Here is a 26,734-nt window from a genome sequence, read left to right on the forward strand (position 1 = left end):
AAGATTATATTCCAAAATAGTTGAAGATGAAGTTAGAGAAAATCCGGTAGAGGATAGATGTTATTCTTAGCGCTCTAATTGATATTGCTATTGTACAGAGAGAAAATAGATTTAAAAGTATTTCAAATAAATCACTGATAAAAAAAAAAACTTGAGAAAAACAGAAATTGGAAAAACATTCTAAAACGTAAACCTAATCCAAGAAATTAGTTTGTTATGAGATTTGATTTCGAATGAAAGAGTTGTAATACGCACAAGACATGCTGCAGTACATACTAAATAATTATTATAATGAATGATTCCAAAATATATTATCTGTGTTAAAACTTTTCTTTACGTTGCCAGTTGCTATGGCAAACGCTAAGCACTCTTTCAGCAAATTAAAATTAATAAAAAATTGTCTTCGGTCAAGCATGTGTGCAGAACGCTTAAATGCACTTGCTGTATTAAGCAGCAAAAGATAAATTGTAAAAAAATTCTAATTTCTCTGAAGTAATTAATAGCAAAAATAAAATCACGCATTAAATAAACATGCAATAGTAATTAATATATGTTCGCAATTGTATTTTTTTTTTTTTTTTTTTTTTGCTTTATGTAGAATTCAATACCCCAAATGGTTTTTTTTTTTTTCACCCAGGTCCCTTTATAAAGAAGGCCGGCTCTGATCACAGATAGACATTTTCCCTAAATGTATTTGCCGAACTCAAACACAGAGATTCATAAAAATCTCGAGTTCGGATTTTTTTTACGGTTACAATACTTTCTGTATACTTCGTACATTCGGGCATTTTTACCACTTGTCTAGCCCCCCCCCCCTCCCTTCTCTTGTCGCGACGAAAGTTAAAGCCACGATTTTAACATTTCTGGTTCAGTAGCTCATGATGCTGAACGACACGACTAGAGAAAGTAAACAGAGTTGGAAGAGGAGGTGAGGGTGAGAGAGAAACCAGTTGCATTAACTTCGGAACATTCCTCCTCCACCCCTCCACCGCACCATGTTACGTAGTTCTTCCTCTCTCTCGGACGCTATCAGATAGCGCGGATTTTTTACTAGGTCTTGTGACACTTCAAGGTTAGCAGTGATCACGTTACCGCGACTCTTCGCCGTGTGCTCTCTCCGTTTATTTATTTCAGATGCATAACCTCTCTGCCTATGTCGCCTTCCGCCAGCATGGAGCAACACAGGGGTTCCTGAGTTCCCCCAAAGAAAATTCGCTGTTTGCCATGGAAATGCCTGTGGTCACGGATCCCGGTGCTTTCAAAAAGTGCGGGAAACTTACTAAAAAAGACGTGCTACGATGGAGTGTCGATTCGGGTCTTTTTCGAACGTCAGACTCTGCTATTAGAAGCGATTTTTTCAAATTCGGACCTTGTCCCGATTCGAAGTTCTACATGGTGGCCTTCAGTAATGCTTCTAACACATTCTTTACTGTGGGGCTCTGTCGACTCCCGTTACAAACCGAAACTGAAAATAATCTATCGATTCGAGTTTCGTTTTCGCTGCTGGATCTTCGCGATCGATGCCACCATACCTGTGAAAGGACGCTTAAAGATATGGATTCTGTCCAAGCCTCATTTGATAAAAGTTGTTACACCAACCACCATTTGATGTTCTTGCGAGAGGGGAAGGTTATAATCCATTGCTCAATGGATGTGGATGAGATCTTGCAGGAGGATAGTGATGAGCAAAGTATTCCTGTCAAAAAAAGTATTCCTGTTCTTGAAAATCTGAACCGAGATTTGGCCGATGATTTGTCCAATCTTCTTCAAAACAGACTGCACACCGATGTGACTTTGAATGTTGCTGGTGAGGAATTTCATGCTCACAGAGCAATTCTAGCTGCTCGCTCACCAGTATTTGCCAAAATGTTTGAGCATGAAACTCTGGAAAAGAACAATAATCGCATAGTCATTGAAGATCTTTCTAGTGATGCCATGAAACAATTACTTCGTTACTTATATACAGGTGATACAGATGAACTGTCCACCCAAGAACTGGTATCACTTTTTGTCGCAGCAGATAAGTATGATTTGCCAAAACTTAAGAAAAATTGTTCCGCTTCTTTATGTTCCAGAGTGACCAGTGACATGGCTCTCAATGTTTTGGTTGTCGCCAACCTCCATGGAGATGAAGATTTAAAAAGTGCAGCAATACAGACAGTGCTCGATAATGCAGTTGATGTGATGAAATCTGAGGAATGGCTTTCATTTTTGAGGGAATATCCTGAAGTTGCCAATAGTATCATTTTAAATTTAGCTATGAAAACAACAACAATTAGAGATACTAAAAAAATGAAATAGAGATAGTGCAATTGTGGTTTTAGAAAAGACTATATGAACTAGTACCTGAAATAGGGCATTTAAATAGTAGATAACAATTTTATTTCATATCAGACACATTGCTGATATAAAACAGTTTTGTCATATTTTGAAAATTTTCATTTAACATTTTAAAGTTTGTAAAAATGATTACAGTTTAATTCATCCTAAAAAATTTTTTTAAGAAAATTGTATTTAAAAATATAACTTAATTATGTATATGTATCAAGCTGGAATCATAATTATCTAAAATTGTTATATCAAATAAATTATAATGCATATTTTTATTCAAATTCTCTTATAATATTTATTGCCAAATAATTATATAAATAAAACCTTTTACAGTATCCGATATATTCAGTAATCCATGTTAAATTAAATTAAATCTATTTTATCTTTCTGATTTGGTCATAATAAGCATTTATAGAAAATCTTTTCTTTTTGTAGGTTTGCAAGCAAGCTATATTAAGTATGTCATATATTTATCTCTAAAATGTGGTGCCTCAATTATTTTGAAATTAAGTTTTACCTATATGCCTTACCTATTATCAGTTATTAATTTTTTAATTGTTAAAAAAAAAGATGCACTGCTTTACTCTTTAAATGCATAGAGCTATTATGATAAATGAGTTAATGATACTAAAAAAAGTCAACCATTAAGTTAGTTAAATATTTTACTTTTATTGTGAACTCTTTGTAGATATGGTTTTGGCTCTCTATTTTAAAATGGAAAACTTTTGCTACAATTTTCTACTGTTTTTCATGCATGCTTATACAATGCATAGTTTAAGAAATTTTATACTTTTTAGAGGTGTTCGTTTATTTTTAATAATTTAAGTGGCAGAGGGAAAAAAATAAATATTCATCAGCTATTCATATGCAATGAGATTAAAATAACAGCCCATTAGTTCTATTTAGCATTTCATTATATTCTGTAAATTAAAGCTTATTCAAATCATTAAACATACATTATTTCAACAATCTAATTTGTGCAACCTAATTTAATCTCCAAACTCTTTGATGGATATTTTCTGTTCATATTTTGCTTCACAACAGCTAGCTGATTTGTATCTTTCATTTTTCTCAGCATTATATAGATAAAAAAAAAAAGTCATCAGAATACAAAAATTAGGCCACATGTTTAAAAAAAAAAATCATGATTTATTCCAAGTCTTATTTCTCGGAGTTTAATGTCATATCATCACAATAACTGCCAGCATAAGACAGTCAATAGAAAATTTCTTAAATGATATATATAGATTTTTAAAAGTATTCGCTCTGGAGCATTTAATAATCTTTAATCATTTTCTTACATTAAATAAAAATTAAATATGCTTTTATTAAGTACAGTTGTTTTCCTATTATTTAAAGAAGAAAAAAAAAAGAGCCGAAGAGAAAAAAAAAAAAATGAGAGTGAAGGAATATTTCTAATTCAACCAATATATTTTGAAAATCATTTCCTATTGTTTCAATAACAAAAGCATTGTTACTGTTTTATTTTTCACTGCCACATGTATGCATTTTAGCCAAAACACGAGCTTAGTGTGACGTTATCATGTTTTTCATGTTATTGCTTTGTGATTTTTTTTTATGTATTGAGATATTGGAAAGGGTAAATAAAACCTTACCCAAGATTTATAAATAAATAAAGAATTATGTAATTCAAAATTTGATTCTATTTTTATTTCATTTCCTTTACATGTAAAACTGCATTAGAGCAACTAATGTGGTGATTAAAAGGAGCATTTTAAAGATGTAATAAATACAATTTTATTATCTATCTTCACTTCTTCTATCTTTACATGTAAAAATAAAAGTAAAAAAATTATGCAATTTTGTATTAAACATAAATACTAAAGTTACTTAGTTTATATGCAAGTATTTCAAATTGAACTTTATAAATAAATTGTTAGTAGAAGTGTGTCATAATTATAAAAATAAGCATGTGTGTAATGGTTTACAGAGAAAAATTTCATGAAATGCACTCATTATAGATAAATGTTGTTAGATAATGCAGTAAAAAAAGTGGCAGACTTTGATTCTATAACAAAATTTATTAAATACAATATACAAGCTTTATCTACTAAAAACAAAACATAAAATGTATGTTCACCAACCTATTATTATTTAAGCTTAATTTTTACATACAGACATTTCTAGCATCAACATACCTCATTTTCAATGATATTTTTTCCTTCATTACAAAAACAACAACTTGAAGTAGCATTGTCAAAAGCTTCACAGTAGTTTCGTTCTACTTATCTGATTATAACATGCTATATAAATGAGTGGATTCTAGATCGCAGCACAATTTTATCAATTATTTAAAACTGGCAGAACTCATTAAACTTATTCTAAAATTTATCAACATATTACATTTAAAATAGTGCTGTTTGATTTTAAAATAATTTAAAACAAATTTGTATCAATATTTTTAATTAAATATTTTAAAAAATAAAACCTATACAAATTATACATTATGATACAAATTACAAAACAAAGTATTATCACAGATAAAAAAAATATATTAAACTAATGATTACTTATAAAAAATAAATCAAAATATTGTATCCACTATTGAAAGCACTGAATATTTTTTTTAAAAAAATAATTGTATATAATTTTATTTAAGGCTAAATCAAATTTCATTGAATTGAATAAAAATTTATATCTTAAGGATAAGAAAATAAGTAATTTAATTTTACAACTACTGAAAAAATTAAATTACTTAAAAATATATAAATATCATCAATTTTTTTATGTTTGTGAAAAAACATTTTAATACCAAAACAGATTATAGAATTTTCCCTTGTAAAATGATATTTAAAAACATGATAACGAACAGTGATTAATCAGGAAAATCCTGAGGGAGCTGCACAATACACAATGTTGCATTTTCAAATAACCAAAATAAAAATTTCTTGAACTCGTTTTAAAAACAAAATCGAATGTTAGTGGTTCTTAATCTTAACAAAGGTCGTTATTTGTAAAACATTTTTCAGATATTAATTCACAAGCTAAATATAAAGAATGCAGAATAAAAAGTTAAATTAGTACTTTAAAAAAAATAACTAACAGCTTTACTATTATTCCAATCAGAAAATAAAAACATACAAAAGCTCTAAAAATCACATCACAAATTAAAAATTTTTCAACAAATAAAATTTAAAACAGGAAGGTTAAGTAATGTATTATCATTTAAAGTTCACTCTTTTACACATTTCACTTGATACTTTTATTTAATGCACAACTTAATTTATTTCAAAACTATCTAGCATTTTTAGCTATATATTGCATTGAAAGAATATCTGCAGGAAATATGAGTTTTGAGTGACCGTTTGTACAAAAGGTAATTTCTACATCTATACTACATACACAGGCCATAGATTTGTAGCAAATGGACATCTGTTTCATCAATAGTTGATGATATTTAGGGTAGATAAGTGCATTTGCCATGGGTAAAAGTGTAATTTAGTGTGCCCCTTGCTGTGCCAAAGATGCCAATAAAGATGGCAGACAAAATAAACAAGAACTTCAGTAAAATAGTTCTGTTGCCACTTTCTGCATTAAAATTATGATCTTTAATAAGTATTGTTTTATCTGAGATTATTTTTTAACCTTTAAGATCAATATCGCTGCTTATCTTAACAATTTTGAAATAAAGAAGTTTTTCAAACCTGCTGCACCGGTCTATAGTTAGAGAGTAAAATTTAGAGCATGCGATGTTTCGGCATCTGAAGAAGGCATTGGGTAGAATTATTAAACTTAAAAAAAAAAAACATCCTATGGCTTCGCTAGCAGCGAGAGCAGGACCCTACTAACTATTCTAGCTCGTTATTCTAGCTGTATGTATAACAAGAACAATACACAATCAAAAGAAAAAAAAGCAAGCATCCTTTTCCCAACTTCATCAACTCATAATATATATATTCCACTCACCCTTCATCCATTCAAAATATTTCCTGCCATTCCATTCACCACACACCCTTTCTTAAACAATTAGTGACATAATGAATTATCAAGGAAACTGTCAGATCAGAAAAAGAATTACAAATACTGCAAGAAATTCCATTGCAGACGATTTCTTAAATTAATAATTCAGACGATTTCTAAAATGCATACTGACAGCTAAGTATTGCAAAAGAATAAATATTTTCTGTTCGTATTCACATTAAAAATAATATTGCAGTGTCTTATTAGCAATAAAATTTTTTAAATATATCCAAGACTAAATTAAAAATAATAATCAATTAAACATTTTATATATAATGCAGCTGTAGTTCATGTATAACTCAATCACTGTAAAAAGTATTAAACAAAACAGCATTACAGTTGCTGTAAGATCGTTTCGTTGAGTAGCCATATTGGCGACAAACTCGGGGGCACACTAAACTACATTTCTACCTTGCCATACTCATTTAAAAAATTTAGTTATCATATTATCTTTTAGCTCAGTCAAGATGATTAATTTTTTTATAAGTGAACTTACCTCCCTCCCCCACTTTAGGAGATAAGCAGATTTATGTTTCAGACCTAAACAGTAAAACTAAAGAAATTGCCTTTTATAACTTATATACTTAAATGTCTTCTACTCAAATAACCAAAATTCCAACGAGTTACAAAAGCTTCTTCATGATTTAGTAGAGAATTATAGAAGTCTTGATTTGGAGCATCACTCAGTCTCCCTCCTAGGCTTTCAGGTAAAATTTCTTGCGAGATGTATTTGTGTAAGCTACTTACATCATCATGAAAATATATCTATAAAATAAAAAGAAAAAATATCAAACTTTCCTTAATTCATTTTTTACAAAAGATTTGTGATTCACAATTTATTTTCAAAATTATATATCTTTATATAATTTGATAAATACATTATACAAGGACAATATATATATATTGTCCTTGTATAATATCTTAATATTAATACTATCTTAAATTTTGTTTTAAAACAAATATATTCTTTAGAGATGACATAAAACTTTTGCACTATGTTACATCCAAGAAAGAAGTAAAGCTTGTATAATAATTTCATTAATATATTAGTTATGCTCGTTAAACAAAAATACATTAAACAATTTTGGGTAAGAACTAATCAATTAAACATGATTGAGATTATAAGGATAATCTAATATACAGATAGGAAACCTTTTTAAATACTTCGAATTTAAAAGTAATTATACATATGCTAACAGATTTTATCCTCCCAAAATTATTATTATGCTTAAAACTAATTTATTTATATAAAATGATGAAAAAAATGCAAATTTACATCAAATAATTTGCAAGTCACAATTAACTTTCACTGTTAGCATATACAAATGCTGAAATGTTTAGAATTTAATATCCCCTCTCTCTTCTAAAATAAAAGCATGTTAAGCATGGCAAGTTTTTTAATGATTATACAACAAAGGGTCGTAAAAATAAATCAAATTTTAATCAAGTTAAAAAATATACAGTTAATTTTTTAAAAAAAATTTAATTACATGAAGTTTAATTTTATAAAATGTAAACATGTTTTTATCTTAATTATTTTCTACATAGCAGTCTTTAATTTACAATTCATTTTTCGAAATATTACAATATATTTTTTCACCCAGTTTCAGTACTTGGTTGCACTACTTCTAAGAAATTAAAAATTTAATTGAGAAAAACTATTAATGATGATTAAATTCAGAAAATATTTAAATAGTGTCACTAAAAATACAAAAATGTTCATAATTTCAAATTTCAAGCTTATCAGTAATTGAATGAAAAACTGACTATGAGATATTAGCTTTATAAGCATGAAACCAGCTAAATAAAATTTCCTAATAAGTGTGTCAACATGTATGCATATCATAAATATTCAATTATATCAGTTTTGTCAGAATTTTGAAATGATGCCAAAATTCTTCTTGATTATAGATTAAAAATATTTCTACTTGCAATTAATTATGGAAAAGAAATATATGAAAGCACAAAGATAAATTAGAAAAATTATTGACAAGTAATGCATTAAATAAATTATAATTTTTTCAATAAAGAAGTAGTTTAATTTTTGATATTTGATTAGAAAAAAATGTCAATACAATTTAGAATAAACTCCATGCATTTATTGCTAACTACTAAAGTGAGGAAATAGGGGGGGGGGGAGAGTACAAGTTGTATAAAATTCTATATAATGAGAGGAATCGGTTTCTTTTAAAAATATTGCAAATACTATTTAAAATCTACAACTTTTTTTGGAATTTGAGATAAAAAAAAGGCATATTTACCCTGTTTCTGATTTTTTCTGACAGTAAAGGCTTGACTAGAGTAAACAGAACAGAAAAAATGCTGGAATGGTTAATGATGTGAATAGTTTTATGCCGAATGGGTAAACAATCCTGTAAAAGAATATTCAATTTTACTCTAAATAGAAGATAGTTTAGGATAGAATGACTACATTTACAAAATAAAACTAGGTGGAGACAACTATAATATGGAATATAATAATTAATTTTGTTGGATGAAAACTAAATAAGATGAATTTTGCCTTTAATATGAACATAAAAAATTGAAGTAAAAGAAAACTGTTATGTCCATTTTATTTACATTAATTTCAGAAAGCAAATTAAAATCATTTAATAAAAAATAAAATGTCACAATAATTGATTACAACTGCATTAATAATTTACTAGCTTCATAAGAAATTATCAGTAAAAATAACTAAGGTTAACTTAGAGTACAAAAAATTATACTAAATTTTACGAATAAACTCCTTTAAAATAAAGCGAATAGCTTGATATCTTTTGACTAATAATCATCATGTGAATAATTCATGTGGCAAAAATAAATTCAATTATTTAAACATGCAATAATCCAAAATCATGAAAGGAAAATAACTAATAGTACCCATTATAATTATTATTTTTATTATATTTTTGTACAAAATAGAATATTTTATATTCCAAAATCTACTGTGCATGAAAATTTAAAATTAAGATACTGCACACACATTTCATAAATTAAAAATTAAATAAAAGAAATTAACACTTTGAAGTTAAAAAAAGAAAAGAAAATCCACATTCTGAGAGTCATAACTTGAAGATTGTTGCTATAAGAAATATGCATCTACTTTGGTCAGTTAGAATTTTCAATGGAGAAACATTTTTAAACATAAAATAAACAGGTGAAGAAAATAACACTGTCTAAAAAGTGATTAGAAACACTTAAAAATTAGTGAATTGAAATGAAATTCGGGAAAATGAAATTTACTTTCAAAGGTTCAGATAAGTAAAGATGGAAATTAAACATTCAATAGTAATAAATAATAAAAAAATAGCAATAAAAAAGGGCACAAGTAAATTTTTAAACTGCAAATAAATACACATAAGGAGATTATAACAATAAGAGGATTTCAAGATTAGATAAAAAAAATCTAACCAACAATTACATAGCTTATATATATAATTCGGCTAAGAAAAATATTAAGGAAATGACTGTCCCCCCTCCCTGTTCTTTATAGTAGAATTTTTAAAAATTCTTTTTCCTTGGAACTATTTTTCCTTTCTAGTTCATTTTTGTATAGTGAAAAGTAGATATAAAACTAGACAAGAAAGAAGTATTACTTGTAAGGTATTAACAAAACACTTCACATCAGAAATTTGTATCTGTAATAGATGAGACCAAGAGAAATCTTTCATGTCAGCAATCGTACTTATTCCACAAATTTGTGTCACTGGATTTCTAATCGCCATTTCATTACACATAATATTAAATCTCAATAGTTCATCACAGGTTATTGCTCTAGGATCCCACTGACCTAAAAAAAAATTATGCGAAAATTATATTGCGACTTAATATTTCAGATTTATTTATTTATTTTTAGAAGCTTTAATATTAAAAAAAAAGAACTGATTATAAAATAAATAATAAATTTAACCATTATCTTTTTGAAAGGAAATAAATAATGTTTAACTATAAAATATCATTTTTTACTATGCTGGTAAAATTTAAATTAATTTTTTAATAAAACAATTTTTATAGAAGTTTTTCTTAATTATTATTATTTGCTTTCAATTACAGTTAAAAATTAGCACTGCATAATAATAAAATAAAACTGTTAAGAAATCATGCAGTAATGTATTAATAAATATATATGCAGTTTTAAATGCATATATTCAAACAGAAAGAAGGCATGTAAAATTCCTCAAATACTAATAGAGGTTTGCAGACAAGGCAAACAGACTGAGAAGGGGCCATAGAAAAGTCAACAAAAATAAACTTCATTTTTCTCGTTGAGAAATATATTTATATACAAATTTTCTTGTTTAAATAAATTTATATTGTGTTTGTATATAAATTTATTTATATACAAACACAAATTTTTTGAATTGTAAATTGTTAGGTTAATACTAACACTTAATGGAGTATAACTAATCAGGTATCTATATATTTCAATACATTCACTTAGTTATTACAATATTTATAAACATTGATGAATGCTTCAGTAATATTGGATGCATAAATGCATGCTGGAAGTCCTGAGTCATAGAAAGTAAAATTAATAAAAATAAATACATTTCTAAAACTTAAAAAAAAATCATCATTAGCTTGATTAAGGTTGAAATGTGAATAAAATTGAACAGTTCATTAGAAGAGAGGGAAAATTTTCAGATTATGCACTGTCTAAGAATGCAAAACACCTAACTCTGTTATTGTTGACTATTAGTTTAAAATCCCCCCCCCCAAAAAAAAACACATGATGAATAAAGAAACGATAAGGCTGCCACTTCAACTAAGAGCAGATAAAAAGTCAAGAAGACCATGAAAATTCTTGATTCTATTTCAAAACTAATCTTAAGAAAAGGGGCAGGGGAAGGGGAAGAGTTATTTAGTTACCAAAAGGGGAAAAAAATGAATTGATTTTATATGCTGATATTTAACTTGGGTTTGTTTCATGTTTGTAAAGATAGTAGAGTTTAGCAATTAATTTTACATTCACTTCATTGCTTTGAAATTTTATAGTTGTATATTTAGAATAAAAATGTATCATTTTAATATTTCTAAATCTTAGCTACAAATAATGAATTAAAATAAATTACATTTTGATCCAACATCACTGGCTCCACCTGGTTGAAAATTTAAGGGAAAAAATCGATTTTAACATTTAAAATTTTTTAAAATAATGAATTAATAATTAAAGAGTAAAGAATACAAAACTAAAAGAAGAGAAATTTCTTTCTTCTAGTATATTAATAAAAGTTTAAAAAATTATTTCTTTTTAAATTCATTTTGATTTTAAATAGAATTGCAAGTTGAAACATGTTAGGATTACCAAATCTTGAAAGCAGAATAGCACATCCATCCTCATTTCGATAAGGCAAGAAGTAATGGAGATTCGCATTTATTACATTCATACACGAACTTGGAGTGAAGTTCTTAAACATGCTTGGATATGACACCGGGGCCATGTAATAGCTCTTGATGAGGTTGAAAGCAGCTTGGCAGTTGAATTTCCTGGCTCTCAAGAACATGAGAAGAAAATTATCTTCCAGGCAAGGAGTCAAGTCTTTTTCTCCTGGGTACAAAAAAGAAACAAATATTACAAAGTTTATTTACTAAAGAATTCTCTTTTCTATTTACAAATTTTTAAACTAAGGTAAAAGTGAGTCTATTAAGACATTAATACTACATCTGTTTTAGTTAGTTGCAAGTAACACTTGTTAAGCAAAGTAACTTGAATAAAAAAGTTCCTATGGAAAACGTCACATAACATACCCTCCAACATTGGTTACTCTTTCATCAGTAGCACTTCTTACAAATATATTACATTGAATGCAATATCAACAAATTATTAAAGAATATATATTTCCATAAGATTTTAATTATAATAAGTATTTCCAAACATTATTAAAATTATTTAACAGACATTTATTATTGATTAAATATATAAGTCAAATAGTTAAAAAAAATCATATAGCATGGTTTTGTTGATCAAAAAAATTACTTTAATACATGCAATTCTTTTCATTAAATAGCAAGAACTTTTGCTTTTTAGTCATCATTATTCAGTTTAATATAATAACAAACTCACATATTCATTTTTGTTCCAGTAATGGAAATTTTTTTTTTAAACACGGTAAAAAAATTTTCACTACTACTATTGCTATAAATACTGTGCCTGGAAATAAGTATTTCACAAGATTTTTTTTTTTTTTTTTGTAATTTACTATATTTGTTTTTTATAGCTTCCCATAGTTTCTACTTAATTTCTGTAATAAATTTGGAAATTCTGTAGCTGTTGGAGGGTATGGTATAATAATTAAAATTGAACTTCTTCCTATTTATCTTTTAAAGTCTATAATTACAACTTCATTTTTTTTTTCACTTATTGCCAAAATTTCTGGTAATTAACTTTTTTCAAATGAAAACAGATGTATGGCATTACTTTTATTTGAATGTAGACTTACAAGCATAAGTTTTAAGAAATAAAATGGATGCCACAAACTTATTAAAAGATTTGTGTAACTTAAATTATAATTTTATACAAAATTCATAACACAAATTAAGAATAAAAATTATGTGCATAAAAGCTAAAATAAAAATAATAACACTCAATTTTTTCATAAACAGATAATTATTTATCTCTTTGTTAATTTCTGACTAAATTTAACTAAAAAAACTAATTAAAATGAGTTAATTTCAAAAGGGATAGAATTATGATATAATAATAATAAAAGATGATTTTGACAAATTTGTTAGAAGTTTAACAAATTCAAAATAGACAAGAAAATCAAAATCATTACTTTTAAATTATAATTTGTGTTATTTAAAGTTTGATTTTAAAAGGGTATAGACAAAACTACTTTTTAAGAATAACAAGAAAATAGCTCTGCTCTATTGTAGTACTATTGATAACTATTAAGAATAACTCTTGGTAGTTAAAATAAGTATAGAAAGGGGGGGGGGACCAGTGGCCATATGAATGCAATAAAATCAATATAAAAATATCCATCTTATCAACATAAAATATCCCCCTTTTTTATTTTTAAATACAACATACTTAAAAAAACACTATAATGTAATCAGACATGCATAAATAAATGTGTAATTAAATTTTAAGAGAAACTTTCTTCAGAGAACAATTATATTTAATAAAATCTAAAATTGCAAAAATTAAAAAAAAAATCATATGCAAATAAATTTATTTGGCAGTTAGTTTATCGATAATTAGAGCTTGGCCGGAAAATAATTTCATGCATTAGTTGCAATGAGAATTTTATAACTCATTAATAATAAGTAATTGTTTTAATTTAATTACATATGCATACTTTCAAAAACAAAACTAAAAAGACGACCTTACTTTCTACCATACCCCTCAACACATCCAGACATTTTGGGATTTCTTCTACTCGCTCGTGTAATTCCAATTCAGCTATTCTTTGAACATCTTCTGGCACTGTATCCAAATTCAAAGGTTTGAAAACTTCTCTTGGACGATAGCTATCCATTGTTTCTGAAAAAAAGCATTACCAATGAGTTTGAAGTTCAAACTTAATTACATAATTCCATAAAACAAATCTCATAGGTAATTATGTAGGAGTGTTATGAATCATGTATGGGAAAAAATAATTATGTAAATATTTATGTCTATAAATGACTCATACTTGACAGATGGTTTAATCAATGTTTCTTGCAGCCTCATTTGACTACACTTCTACAATTGGCCATTTCTCTAACTTCACTTGATACAAGATTAAATTCATTAAAGATCAAGAAACAGTTGTCCTTTGAGAAACAGAATGTAAAAAACAAAACTTTTGTTTATAAGCCAAAACCATTTTTAGCAGACAGACAGCGGCACATTGATATGTTTGTTGCCAAACTCCGAAACGTAATTTAGTCGTGAATGGGAAGATGCTGATAATTTCAGAACAAGAGGAAGAGCGCAGGACACAGGAAGTTCGAATCAGACATCTGCTTTTAATTATGAAAATTTTTACTAAAGATTGAAACCAGATGTGAAGTTTTTGCCCTTTATGTTGAAATCGTCCTTGTACTTTCGAAATTAAACTTAAAATAAACATTACACACTGATATAATTTAGGATTATTTTTTAAAAAAATTAATTAATTCAAACGTACATAAAATGCGTGAAACTGTGAACATCGAAATATTTTTAAAGTATTCCTACTTATTATAAATCTTCCTCCAGATTCTTCCTTAATCAAGGACAACTTTCTTTATGACATCCTGATGTGGATTCTTTTCTTTAACAAATTAATAACCTTTATTTCCTTTTGTATTTAAAAAGGAAAAACTTTCTCTTTTCCATAAAATCTCTCGTTACGAGAAACTTTTCTTTATAGCTAAAATTAAATTTCTATTGTTCTCTTTTCTAAATAAATTATTTTTTAATTTAAATTAATTAATTCTAATGTAGTCAAGATTAGGGATTGCAATACCGGTATACCGAATACCGGTATTTTGAGCCATTTGTACAATTTTGTAATACCGGTATTCACAAGTTTAAATGCCGGTTTTTCGGTATTCACTAGACATTTTTTAAATTTTCTCCACTATATGTTCAGGGATCGCCAACATGACAAAATAGCATACGTTTTTGTTTTTGTCTCTCTAACGGGCGAAATTAATTACCTAATTAATGGCTTAATTAATTGCTGAAATCTAAATTAGCGAAACATGGATTATCCCTGAAAGAAAATATTGTATCCATAACGACTGACGGAGCAACAATTATGAAAAAAGTTGGAAAGTTGATTGGTGCAAATCAGCAGTTGTGCTATGCACATGGAATTAGGAGTAATAGATGTATTATACTAAAAAAATAAAGAACAGAAGAATCCAAATACTGTGGATATAGAAACTTCGGATTCCAACTTTGAAGAGAGTAAGAGTGAGAGTGATATTGACAATGAAGATAATGACAATGTAATTGTTGAAGAAGATATTGCTAATGAGGATGAAATATTAACCTATCAAGAATTGCTTCCTATAATTTATAAAGTTCGAAAAATTGTTAAGATATTTAAACGTTCCTCTATAAAAAAGGATATATTACTAAAATATATACTAACTGAAAATAAAACAGAATATATGTTAATATTAGATTCTAAAACACGTTGGAACAGTTTACTCCTAATGATGGAACGATTTTTGAAATTGAGAAATCCAATTCAAAAAGCAATAATCGACTTAAACCTGTAAATTAATTTTTCAGATAGTGAATTCGACTTAATATCCAGAATCATATCAGCTCTACTTTCAATAAAACTGACTATAGATGCATTATGTCGGAGAGATTCTAATTTATGAACAGCTAATGCAACAATAAATTTCATGTCGCAGTCACTGAAAGAACAGCACACATTACTATCTAAAGAATTACATTGAAAAATCGCACAGAAGAAAGGCATACCGAAATAGAAAATGTCTGATGGTATTTAAATAATTATAAGGATTTTAAAAATGAAAATGAAAAAGGAGAAAAGAAAATAACCAATTCAAATCTGATTAAGTTTAGAGTAAATTTTCTTAAAACTTTTTACCGACAAGCCTATCCACATTGAGAATTTGGTTCAATTATAGAAGATTATGATGTCACTACTGTCGATAGTGAAAAGGAATTGTCTTTTGAACACAAATTAGAATTAGCGTTAAATAAAAAAAATTTCAACGAACCAAAATACAATACAGAAATCAGCTATATCCAAAACCATCCGACGAGAAATCGATTTATTTGAAGATGAGGGATTTAGAGGTAAATACTTGAAAAAAATATATCGCGCATTGCTAACAGTACCACCAACTAGCGTAGATGCCGAAAGAGCATTTTCGACAGCTTGTAATTTTTACACAAAATTATTTTTTAGGCTTAATGACAGTACAATGGATGCATTATGTTATTTAAGATCACATTTCAAAAATTTGTAATAGTACCACTGACTGAATAGTGACATTCATACTTTTTCTGTGATTTAAATAAATAAGATGTTCCTTTACTTTTTTGTGATTATATACTGTTATAATTTATAAGTTACAAATTATTTTTGTGATATTTACACTCTCTAACAAAACTAGCGAATAAAAAAAAGAAACACCTGTGTTTTCTTTCTTTCTCTAAAATTTCTAATACCGGTATTAAAACCGGTATCCCGGTATTAAGATTTAAAAAATACCGAATACCGGTATTGTAATTTTGGTCCGGTATTGCAATCCCTAGTCAAGATAGATTTAAATGCCTTGAGTGTCTAGGTTGCGTACATTATGAGGCTTCCCTTTTAGTAAAATGGTCGGTTTAGCTTCATATTTCAACACATTTTTAACATATTAATGATTTATTTTAGGCCAATATAAATTTCTTATTAACTTGGAGAAAAACTATTTTTCTTACTTATCTATTAAGACTCCAAACTACCTAGCATTCACGTTTCATATGCCGTATTATTGAAGTAGATATGTTGCAATTTATATACATTCAAATAAAAAAAATTAACATAAATGAAATTTATAGGAATTTGATCAATAATAATAAATAATTTGTTTATATTATTCTAAATATTTTTTCATTCCCAGAATTTGGATTTTTAAATGATTTTTTTACTTGGTAACTAGGAAAATAAATACCCACAATAGTCTAGCCTGCTTATCAAGAATTTAAGGTGAAAACAATCCGAGATAGGGAGGAGTTTCACCAACCAGCATGAAGGAAACAAACGAATCACCTCGTACCCTATTACCACAAGGACGATATCTCCACGATGTTGTTAGGAATGTTGCGCTAAAAGGATACGGAGAAGAAGGCTACGCAGCTCAAACAACTCGGAAAATAAAGTGTTTTCATTTTTAACCATTTTTAATTTCATCGACCTATTTGCTTGCTGCTTTCAGGTTAGCAGCCCTAACCAGATCACTAAATTTGCCTAATTAGATTCGCCACTGAAATGTGGTAGTCATGGCTTATAATTTATTCAGTGAGTTTTAAGATAACACTTTTAACCAAGTGAATTTAGAAATATATATATATATATCTCACATAAATGTAGAAAACAATAACTCATTGCAAACTTTTGCCACTAACAATTGAAAAATAATAATACCCGAGACTCATTCATTGAAAAATGAGTAGGAAAAATAATCAATGCCGTCTCCTAAATAACGGTTTCTTCCTGCTACAATTTTGAAATAGTTCAACATATTGCAGACATCAAGAAAAAGAAATACTCGATGTTTATATATTTTTCAATAAGGTAATAAAATGTTTCCCCTGAAGTATCAAATCGTTTTCATTGATTCAATGTAGAAAATCAGTTGCTTTTCTGATGTTTAGAGGATGGAAATGCCGATTCTATTGCAAATTCTGAAAGATCTGCTCCAGTCAACTAAGTTACAAACTGAAAATTTTTCTTCCGATCTTAAAAGAGACAAGGAAAAAAAGTTATCGATACCAACTTTAAATCTGTAATATTATTTAAATTAAAATTCAGAAACAAACTCTTTCTTCACTAAACGAGAGAACTTATCTATCAAGAAATCCTCGATCAACAAACGATAAACTATTGATTTACAAATAAATCACAAGATTTATGAGTACCGACATGATACACCAAAAGAAATGCGAACAAATTTGAAAACTTCAAAATATTATACGTAGGTAAATGTCTAATATATCCAAGTTAAATCAGGAATTCAAAAATTACAAAAGATCTTATTAAGAAGATAATTAAATCTTGCGAATTCTGAAGTTTGGATTAAAAAATTGGATAATAGATCTAATTTTGCAGTCTAAAACTCATAACAAAAAGAAAGAAAGTACCAAGTTCTATTAATTTGAATCATAATGACTCGGAGTACATGATAAATAAAGAAAAATGGATTTAAAGAAAGCCAGCATTATGAATTGATCACTAAGTCACTTTATTATTAAATACTTATGCAAAAAGAAGAGAATAGCGTCAAAATAATCAAAAATCGTTGTCATTTAGTATATGGCATAAAAATAAACTATGAATCAAAAGGAAAATATTGTGAATGTAATATTTTGTACTTGTACAAATAGGGATAATTTTATCATTTTTATCGTGTTTAGAAATTCCTGTTCAAGCATGCATTCCATTGGATATACAATCTAGTATTACATAAAAGAAATAAAAGATTTTCACAATATTTACACTTGAATATGAAGTTCTTAAACAAATATTGATATGTTTTTTTTTTTTTTTTTTTGAGACTGGCAACAAGGTACATAGATCATCATGATAGTGTTCATTATCTGTCAAGAAGGATAATTCAATGATATTGAATTGACAAAATTGAGAATTTATATCAGCTTGAAAATATTTTTTTTCTGATAAGATATAAACAAAGTCATATTACCGTATTTGGATATGAAAATGGAAATATGTCAAATAAATGTTTTTTGGCAAATTATCTCTTTGCTAGTCATAAGTTTCTACGATCTCTATCTTTCTTAACATTACGCTAAAGGTCTTGGTCTGCCTAAAGCCTTCCACCATACCCGCTATTAAAGGTGTCATGCTTCTCTTTTCTCATAAAATTGTGGACCTTGGGCAATTGCGGGAAATGCTGCGAGTGCTCAGATTTTTATTTTGAGAGCTGTGCTTCGTGGTATAATAAGGAAAACCGATATTTCTGTATTAATTGCATGGTATTATAGAATAATGGTTACGAATTATCGATCTTCGGCATGACTCTAGCTTTTTTGCTGAATATAGCGAGCTAGCTTTGGCGACTTTTTTTTTGTGATTAATCTCTGGCATATACGGTTTACACATAAGTGCCAGCAAACCGAATATGTATTTGACGCCTTTTTCCCCGAACAACTGAAACTAAAATTCGTTACAGAATTTCATTTGAAATCATGATATTATGCACCAAATTTTATTTATTTAAGTCATATTACGTTTTTGTGTCGCTGCGTTCATATGCAGGCGGAAGTATTAACGGACAGACAATCAATCTTTTGGCAAATTTGGTTCAAAATTCCATAAGGATCTACACTTTATGTTCTAAAACTCAGAATCAAATTTCACTTGCCTAAGTTACTACTTTCTAGACATAGTACATTTACATGCTTACGGAAACACAGACTGATAGAGGAACAACCTCCGCACGGATATAATTACAATTTTATAACTGACTTACAATTTATATACTAAACCTGTATTCCCAAATTTTATCTGTCTAGCTCTTTACATTTTGTTATTATTGTATTATTAATATTTAGACAATAGAACAGATGGATTTCCTCTGAGAAAATTTCGTTCAAAATTTGATAGAAATCTACAAATTTAGTGTAAAGTATATGTAACAAATTTCATCCACTTAGTTCAAACAGTTGTTGAGTTTGCATTTCGTAGACAAATATAATTTCATTTCATTTTTTTTTCTCCAAATTTGGGAAGGTCTGAAGCATTGAAATCTAAAAAAATTTGAAATTACGATTTTTTTTCTTCGTATATTGGAAAATAAAAATGATTAATAATATAAGAACAGTGAAATAAGGTTGGTTCGAACCATTTTAATTCAGATTTTTCTCTAAATCTAATATTTCTTTGTTCATTCGAGTAATCATTAACACATTATTAAAATATTGTGTTTAATTCAAATCTATTTTGATTAATTCGATTCAAAACTGAAAATTCTTTTTATTATGAAATATTTTTGTTAAAATAAGTCCTTTAACTTGTGTTCTCAATGATTGGAGGAGAAATAAATGCATTCCAAGTCTTTAATGCTGTACAATGCATTCAATCCGAAAAGCAACAAAAAGTTTCTCAATAAACTTATGAACTCGTTAAATATGAGTCGTATTGTTAATTTAGAAGTTTAATTAAGCAATTATTGCATCAAAGTGACATATGCTGCTTCTTTATCAAATGTGTTTTTCTATTTAAAGCAACAAATGCTTTTAAAATTCTAAATGTTTTCAAAAAATTAAATTCATTATAAAAATAAGTTGAATGCTAGTTATGAATTGTCTATTAAAATTAATAAATATTAGCTGGTATATCCATCATTGTACGGAATGAATTTTTCTTTTTCACTAATAAAAATTTTTACTTTGAATAACTGTCCCAAATACTTTATCAGAATTTTTCAAATATTTTGATATTTGTGTGTAAAAGTTTAGATATGATTTGAATGCGAGGAAGAGAAAATCTGTTTACATTAGCATTCGATGGAATCCCAGTGCGCCCATAAACAAATGCTTTATAAATAATTTATTATTAATACCAAAGATCTTTTTTATACAATTATTATCATTCAAAAAATCTTATTATCGTCTGCGACATTATTTTACCATTAAAACGAGAAAAATCTTTTTAAGCAAAGCTATTTCGTAGTTACTTGAAGGAGTAAAGATAGTGCCAAACGATTTCTAAAAACCATAAAAACAAACTTTCGTTTTAGATTATGAATAGCTTTAAAATAATGATATAAAATTTAATGAAACATGTCAGTGGCAATGGAATAAATGCTTACAACAAGGAATATAAAGGCAATGACTTTTAGTAGAGAATTTCAATCTTCATCTCCTGTTAAAAGCAAATAAGCATGTTTTGAATTAATTTTAAGTAAAAAAAAAAAAAAAAACTGAATCGATTTTCAAAAAAAAAAAAAAAATTCTTCATTAAAAATAATATAAAATAAATCTTAATTAAATATTTCTCTTTCCCACCCCCTATTTATCCAATAACAAATTATGGGCGCCTCTATTTATTTGCTGGCTCAAAGGAAATTAATAAGGATTTTATTTAATAATTTATTTAATTAATTAATTAAATTAATTAATTTAATTGATTGTCATGAAAGCTTCTGTAAAACTTTCCTTGTGCTTCACAGTATTTGTATTAAAAACTGTGAGGAAAATCTATTCATTAGTTTGGGTTTTTTTTATGGGCAACAAGAAAATTGACATTTTAATTTCTTAACACATATTAAAAATAAATTTTGTTGCCTTTTTCTGTTTGAAGTTAAAAGTTTTTTTTCTTGCTGTTCTTATTTTCAGATCCATTTTTTTAAAAAATATTAATGTTTAAAATTTGAATTTTTGTTTTTGCTTCGTAATTTTAAAATTGGCCCAAGTTCCATCTAGGTGAAATAAACGAAAACAATTTAAATTGTTTTCTAGACCGACATGCATATTTTGTTTCCATGGATACGAAAACAATTGCAGATACGTTCACTAACAATCTCTTTGACAAAGTAGATTTTTTTTTCTTATTTAGATTCTTTCGTTTCATTTTTTATTGCATACATCTATTCTGTCCTTCTCAATTCTTTATTAAACTTAATATCTTTATACAGTTTATTTTTGTAATGAAAATGTAAAAGAAAAATATCGGCAGCTAGTAGGATTGTTCTTCTCTCAACTTTAATTTCCTTGACGAATCAACAAAATTTCATTTATCAAGTCTTTGTGTTTTTGAAATTTAGTGTCGATGTACACACAAACAGATTGGAAATATATCCTATGAGGGATCTAATTTAAAACTGAAAATTAGTTTACAATTTTGGTATATTTCTTAGAAAAAGAAGAATTTTATTTTTTATAATGATATTACATAGTTAAAATTCATTTCTAAAAATAAATACGCATACGGAATTCACATAATTTTTACTTTTTGACATAAATATGTCGTTATTTGTAAAGAATATGTATATTTCTTAAAAATGCAATGAGATGAATTTTATGCATATACAGTGGCTCAAAAACTGAGAGTAGACTTAACTTTTACTTGATAAATCCGACTTTAAATATAAATAACCCATTACTGGGAAGTGTAAACATGTTTTAATTTTTACCCATAACAAATGGTTTAATTTAGAGTAAAAATAAAGAAAATTCAACGAAAAAATTCTAAATTGAAAAGTTTCAGAAGCATAAGCAGAATTTTGCCTCAAAAAATTAAGAATACAGCAATGAAATGTTTGTAATTTTATGCATAGAAACAAAGTGTCACTATTAAGTTGCATGTCTTTTGGCTCTTATAATGGCCTCTAAATGTCATGGTACCGATTCGACTAATTTTTGGTGTTATCTGAAGATATTTTACCCCATTCTTCTTGCAACACTTGTTTTAAATAGGTTTTGTTTCTAATTTTGTGTTTTTGACCCACTTTTTCGAGAATGGCCCACGAGTATTCAATGGCATTGATGTCGGGGTACTATGGTGTGGTGTATGTAACTGCTGTTTACAATGAAAAAGACACCATATTTTGACGTTACGTGCATTCTGTTTGGGGTCGTTGTCCTGCTGGAAAATGGAATTTCCATCTAAACCCAAATTTTTAACACTTTCTTTTAGATTGCTGGTTCATCCAACTTGTTGCAGAAACTTTTTAAATCATAGCCTGAAGTGTAAGGGCTGAAGCTGTGCGAAATGCCATTAGACAAGCTGGATATAAAAGTAGCATTGTTAGAGAGAAATCATTCATCAGCTTGCAAATTCAGAAAGAGCATTTTAAGTTTGCACAAACTCATCAATTGAAGACCAATAACCTTTGGAAGAAAGCTATAGTTTGTTCCAACAACTCAACATTTTTAGCAGTGACAGCCATTGTATTGTATGAAGAAAGCCTAATACTGCTTTGGATCCAAAAAATTTAGTCCTACAATTAAACAGGATGGTGACTCCGTCATGGTTTGAAGTTACATGGCTTCATCCGGGGTAGGAAATTTAATTTTTATAATGACATTATAAACGATGTGGTTTACTTGGATATACTTCGCAGCAATCTAAAGGAAAGTGCTAAAAATTTGGGTTTAAACGGAAATTTCATTTCTCAGTAGGACAACGAACCCAAGCAGAATGCACGTAACGTCAAAATATAGTGTCCTTTTCATTGTAAACAGCAGTTACACACTACCACAGTATCCCAACATCAATACCATTGAATATTTGTGGACCACACTCGAAACAGTGGTCCAAAAACACAAAATTAGAAACAAAAGCCATTTAAAACAAGTGTTGCTAGAAGAATGGGGTAAAATATTTTCAAATACCGCCAGAAAGTTGGTCGAATCGGTGTCACGCCGTTTAAAGGACATTATAACGCTCAAAAGACATGCAACTAAATATTGACACTTTCTTTCTAGGCGAGATGTTACAAAAATTTTATTGGTGTATTCTCAATTTTTTGAGGCAAAATTCTGCGTATGTTTATTTAAAATGCTTCTGAAACATTTCAATTTAGAAGTTTTTGATGATTCTTCTTTATTTTTACTTTAAATTAAACCATTTGTTATGTGTAAAAATAAAATGTTTGCACTTTTCGGTAATGTGTTATTTATATTGAAATTCAGATTTATCAAGTGAAAGTAAGGTTTATCAATTTATCGCAATTGTTTGAGCCACTGTATATAAATATACAATAATAATAATAAATGGAAAAAAATGTTTAATGCGTATTACATCCTACTAATACTTGGTCAGTAAAGCCATTTTAAAATATTCTAATACAGTAATTCAACAAAGAGTTTCAGGGAAAAGATATGACAAGCTTATGTGTACAAAAGATTTATGTACAAATGATTTACAGCGGTGATTTTAAACTCATTTCAACAATCATTAAACAGAAATTGATCATTATGATAAATAATACATAACAATAATGCACTGCTCAAACAATTTCAATAACAAACCGTCGAAATGTATTTTTAAAATGATTGAAAATTAATGAATATTCATTATATAAGTCGAAATTACAAAATTTAGTACTATTTTTTTTTTTCGTGAAATCTAAAAATTTCCCGAAATGAGGAAGTACAATATTTTGGCAATGTCAGGGCAATCATGCTTGAATTTATCGTCTGTGAAACAAGAATGATAATCAAGATTTTTTTTTTAAGTTTCCGAAACAGATTTTAGACAAGAAAATGATATTTATCGAGAATATTTTTATGAACAAAAATGATTATTTTGTATTGAATTATAAAAAATATCAGATATGTAAAAAAATATTCACTTAAATCATTAGCTTATATTTGAAAAAACTTTAATTTCCCTATTCAGTTTTTAACCATAAAAAAAAGCAAAATCTGTAATGAAATTTGGGATTGCGATTTTCTATCGAAGTCAAGTGCTTTGCAACAAATAATGTTTTACTTAAATATCGTTTGGTTGTTTCAAAAATAAAATTGTTGTTCTATTTTAAGAAAAGAACTACAAATAAAAACAACAAATTGATATAAAATGAAAAATTATTTCGAAAATTAAAGCTGAGCATATCGAATGAAAAATAAGTGGAGAAAAGAAATCTGTGGATTTTGCATTAAATAAATAATAAATAATAATAATTTTTTTTTCTCCCAAAAAACTTGAAAAAAACCCCCCAAATTATTTAGCAGTTTTGTTGTAAAAGGAGTCATGAGCTATTTCTATCCATATTAATTAATGTAAAAAAAATCATATCTAAATGATTACACTGGCTACCATTTTGCTTGAAATTAAGTCAGGTAATTGAATTCCATTGGTTCTTAGAAGAAATTTATATATTTATTGTTTAAGACTAGGTAATAAATTTTTTTAAAGATTTTTTTTTTTTTTTTTGCTTTTAAGACTTCCTATTAAATTAGTAGACAGGTTTTAATATAATTTTTTTTATTATGAATGTTGGTTTGAATTTTAAAGTATATAAAGTTGCAATTGAGTTCATGCGCTTGTGTGACAGTCATATGACAATTATAACATAAGTCATCACGTGAGCACGTATGGTTCCATTATATAAATCAGAGTTTTAATTTTTTTTCTCTTTTTTCTTTCCTTCTTTTTTCGAATATTTATAAAACTTAAAATAACTTAGCAAATGGAAAAATGTAATAGACATTATATGAAAGAACGGCAACGATGGCAAATAATCATTAGAAAGTTATCATTTATTTCATGATGATTATGTTGATTTTACATCATGAAAAAAATTAGGGATATTCTGAGTTCCACAAATTGTTCTGATATCGATAAAAATATCATGAAGAACAGTTTTTCATCTTAATTAAAGAACTTTTTCATCTTAATTAATTTTTATGTATGAAAGGAATATAAAATATATTAAAACATATACATTTTTCAAAATATAGTATTATAAAAGAAAATTACACTACTTTAAATGTTACATGATGGGCTAAATAATTTTTCAGATAAAAATGATAATAATTTCTGAGAATATTTTATGAAACATGTGTTATAAAAAATATTTACGATATTTTATCGAATGTTCCATCTTTCGCATCATTGTCTAAACGAATTGAAGCTTTTTTTTAATTATTTTTTAAACGATATTCCATAAAAAGACGTTTTTGATTACTAGTGTGTGAAATTATTCAATGCTAAAAATAACAACCCACATATTTTATGATGTAAATTATTATTCACTTCTTGCCACAAGCAATTGAATAAAATAAATATCGTTAAAACATGATCACTGGAAAGAAAATTGAAGTCTACTTACCATATGAATCAAACTAAAAATGAAACTTTTTTACTCGCTGCTACTTGCAACCTCTTTCCAACTGAAACGAAGCATTTCGCTCGCACGTGACTGAAGGGCAACGTTCACACGCTTTGCTCAGATTATCTGAAGAACGACTTTTTTTGTTTTATTTAAATTCTTTTTTTGTTCGTGAATAATATTTGTGAAGTAACCGGCTGTTCGGTTCGTGGAATTGTGACACGTGAGTCGGATAAGGACTGCATCAGTATCTTGGGGTCTTCCACCTGGTCTTCAGGTGTTTGTCCTGTAATATTCAAGGATGGATGTTTTGAGGTAAACGAATACGCATATTCGGTATCACTGATTGATTCACCCTGTTTTGAAAGATTGCGACCGATAAAACGAAAAAAATTAATGTAGTGAGATTTAAAAAAAAATGTTTATTTGTTTCTTGCTCTGTTTAAAAATTAAAAAGCTGAAACATTTTCGGAAATTTATTTTCGTGTCCTTTATTTTGAGCATTAGAATTAAGATAATGAAACATTAAATAAATGCATAAATGTCCATTATAAGATATTGAAAAATGCTATGCAGAATCGTAAAATAAATTTCTAGTCACGTGACTGTATCTCCTATTGTTGCTATGGTAACAGAGTTGAGATGCGTGAGCGATTTCATCTGCGTTTACGTTATGAGTAATTCGGAGATGAGTTGCTTTATGGCAGCTGAATCCGGAAGCTTCTACGCATTGTCAATTACTTGGCGTGTAATATTATGTATTGCAGAAAAGAAAATGAAACTTTCAGTTATTATAGCAATGTTATTAGTTTATAATATAAATTATGTACATAGAATAGTCTAAAAAGAATAAAATACTTATGCACACAGAATATCCATCAAAATATGATTACTGCTACATAAATGGATTTTAGGCTTTATTAGTGATCTTATTCTGAATGTTTCGCTTTGTTTATTT

The 26,734-nt window shown here is 27.6% G+C and overlaps 2 protein-coding genes across 3 annotated transcripts; one reads left to right on the forward strand and one right to left on the reverse strand.

Annotated features, from left to right (window-relative positions):
* Positions 1 to 1,134: 1,134 nt before the first annotated feature.
* Positions 1,135 to 6,783, forward strand: LOC129975310 (TD and POZ domain-containing protein 5-like). Its single transcript, XM_056088365.1, has 2 exons — positions 1,135 to 2,239; positions 6,770 to 6,783. Exons 1-2 carry the CDS (start codon positions 1,135 to 1,137, stop codon positions 6,781 to 6,783), a joined length of 1,119 nt encoding a protein of 372 aa, XP_055944340.1.
* LOC129976509 (alpha-tocopherol transfer protein-like) lies at positions 4,394 to 25,893 on the reverse strand. Of its 2 annotated transcripts, none has more exons than XM_056090116.1 (6): positions 25,777 to 25,893; positions 13,646 to 13,798; positions 11,618 to 11,860; positions 9,909 to 10,102; positions 8,574 to 8,684; positions 4,394 to 7,077 (listed from the first exon to the last, which is right to left on the reverse strand). In XM_056090116.1, exons 2-6 carry the CDS (start codon positions 13,791 to 13,793, stop codon positions 6,889 to 6,891), a joined length of 885 nt encoding a protein of 294 aa, XP_055946091.1. In that variant the 5' UTR covers positions 13,794 to 13,798; positions 25,777 to 25,893; the 3' UTR covers positions 4,394 to 6,888. The 2 variants fall into 2 exon arrangements, with proteins under 2 accessions (XP_055946091.1, XP_055946090.1); XM_056090115.1 differs by lacking the exon at positions 25,777 to 25,893 and adding an exon at positions 13,950 to 14,153.
* Between the last annotated feature and the right edge of the window lie 841 nt (positions 25,894 to 26,734).

Source organism: Argiope bruennichi, chromosome 7, assembly GCF_947563725.1.
Source record: "Argiope bruennichi chromosome 7, qqArgBrue1.1, whole genome shotgun sequence".
Taxonomy (NCBI): Eukaryota; Metazoa; Arthropoda; class Arachnida; order Araneae; family Araneidae; genus Argiope; species Argiope bruennichi.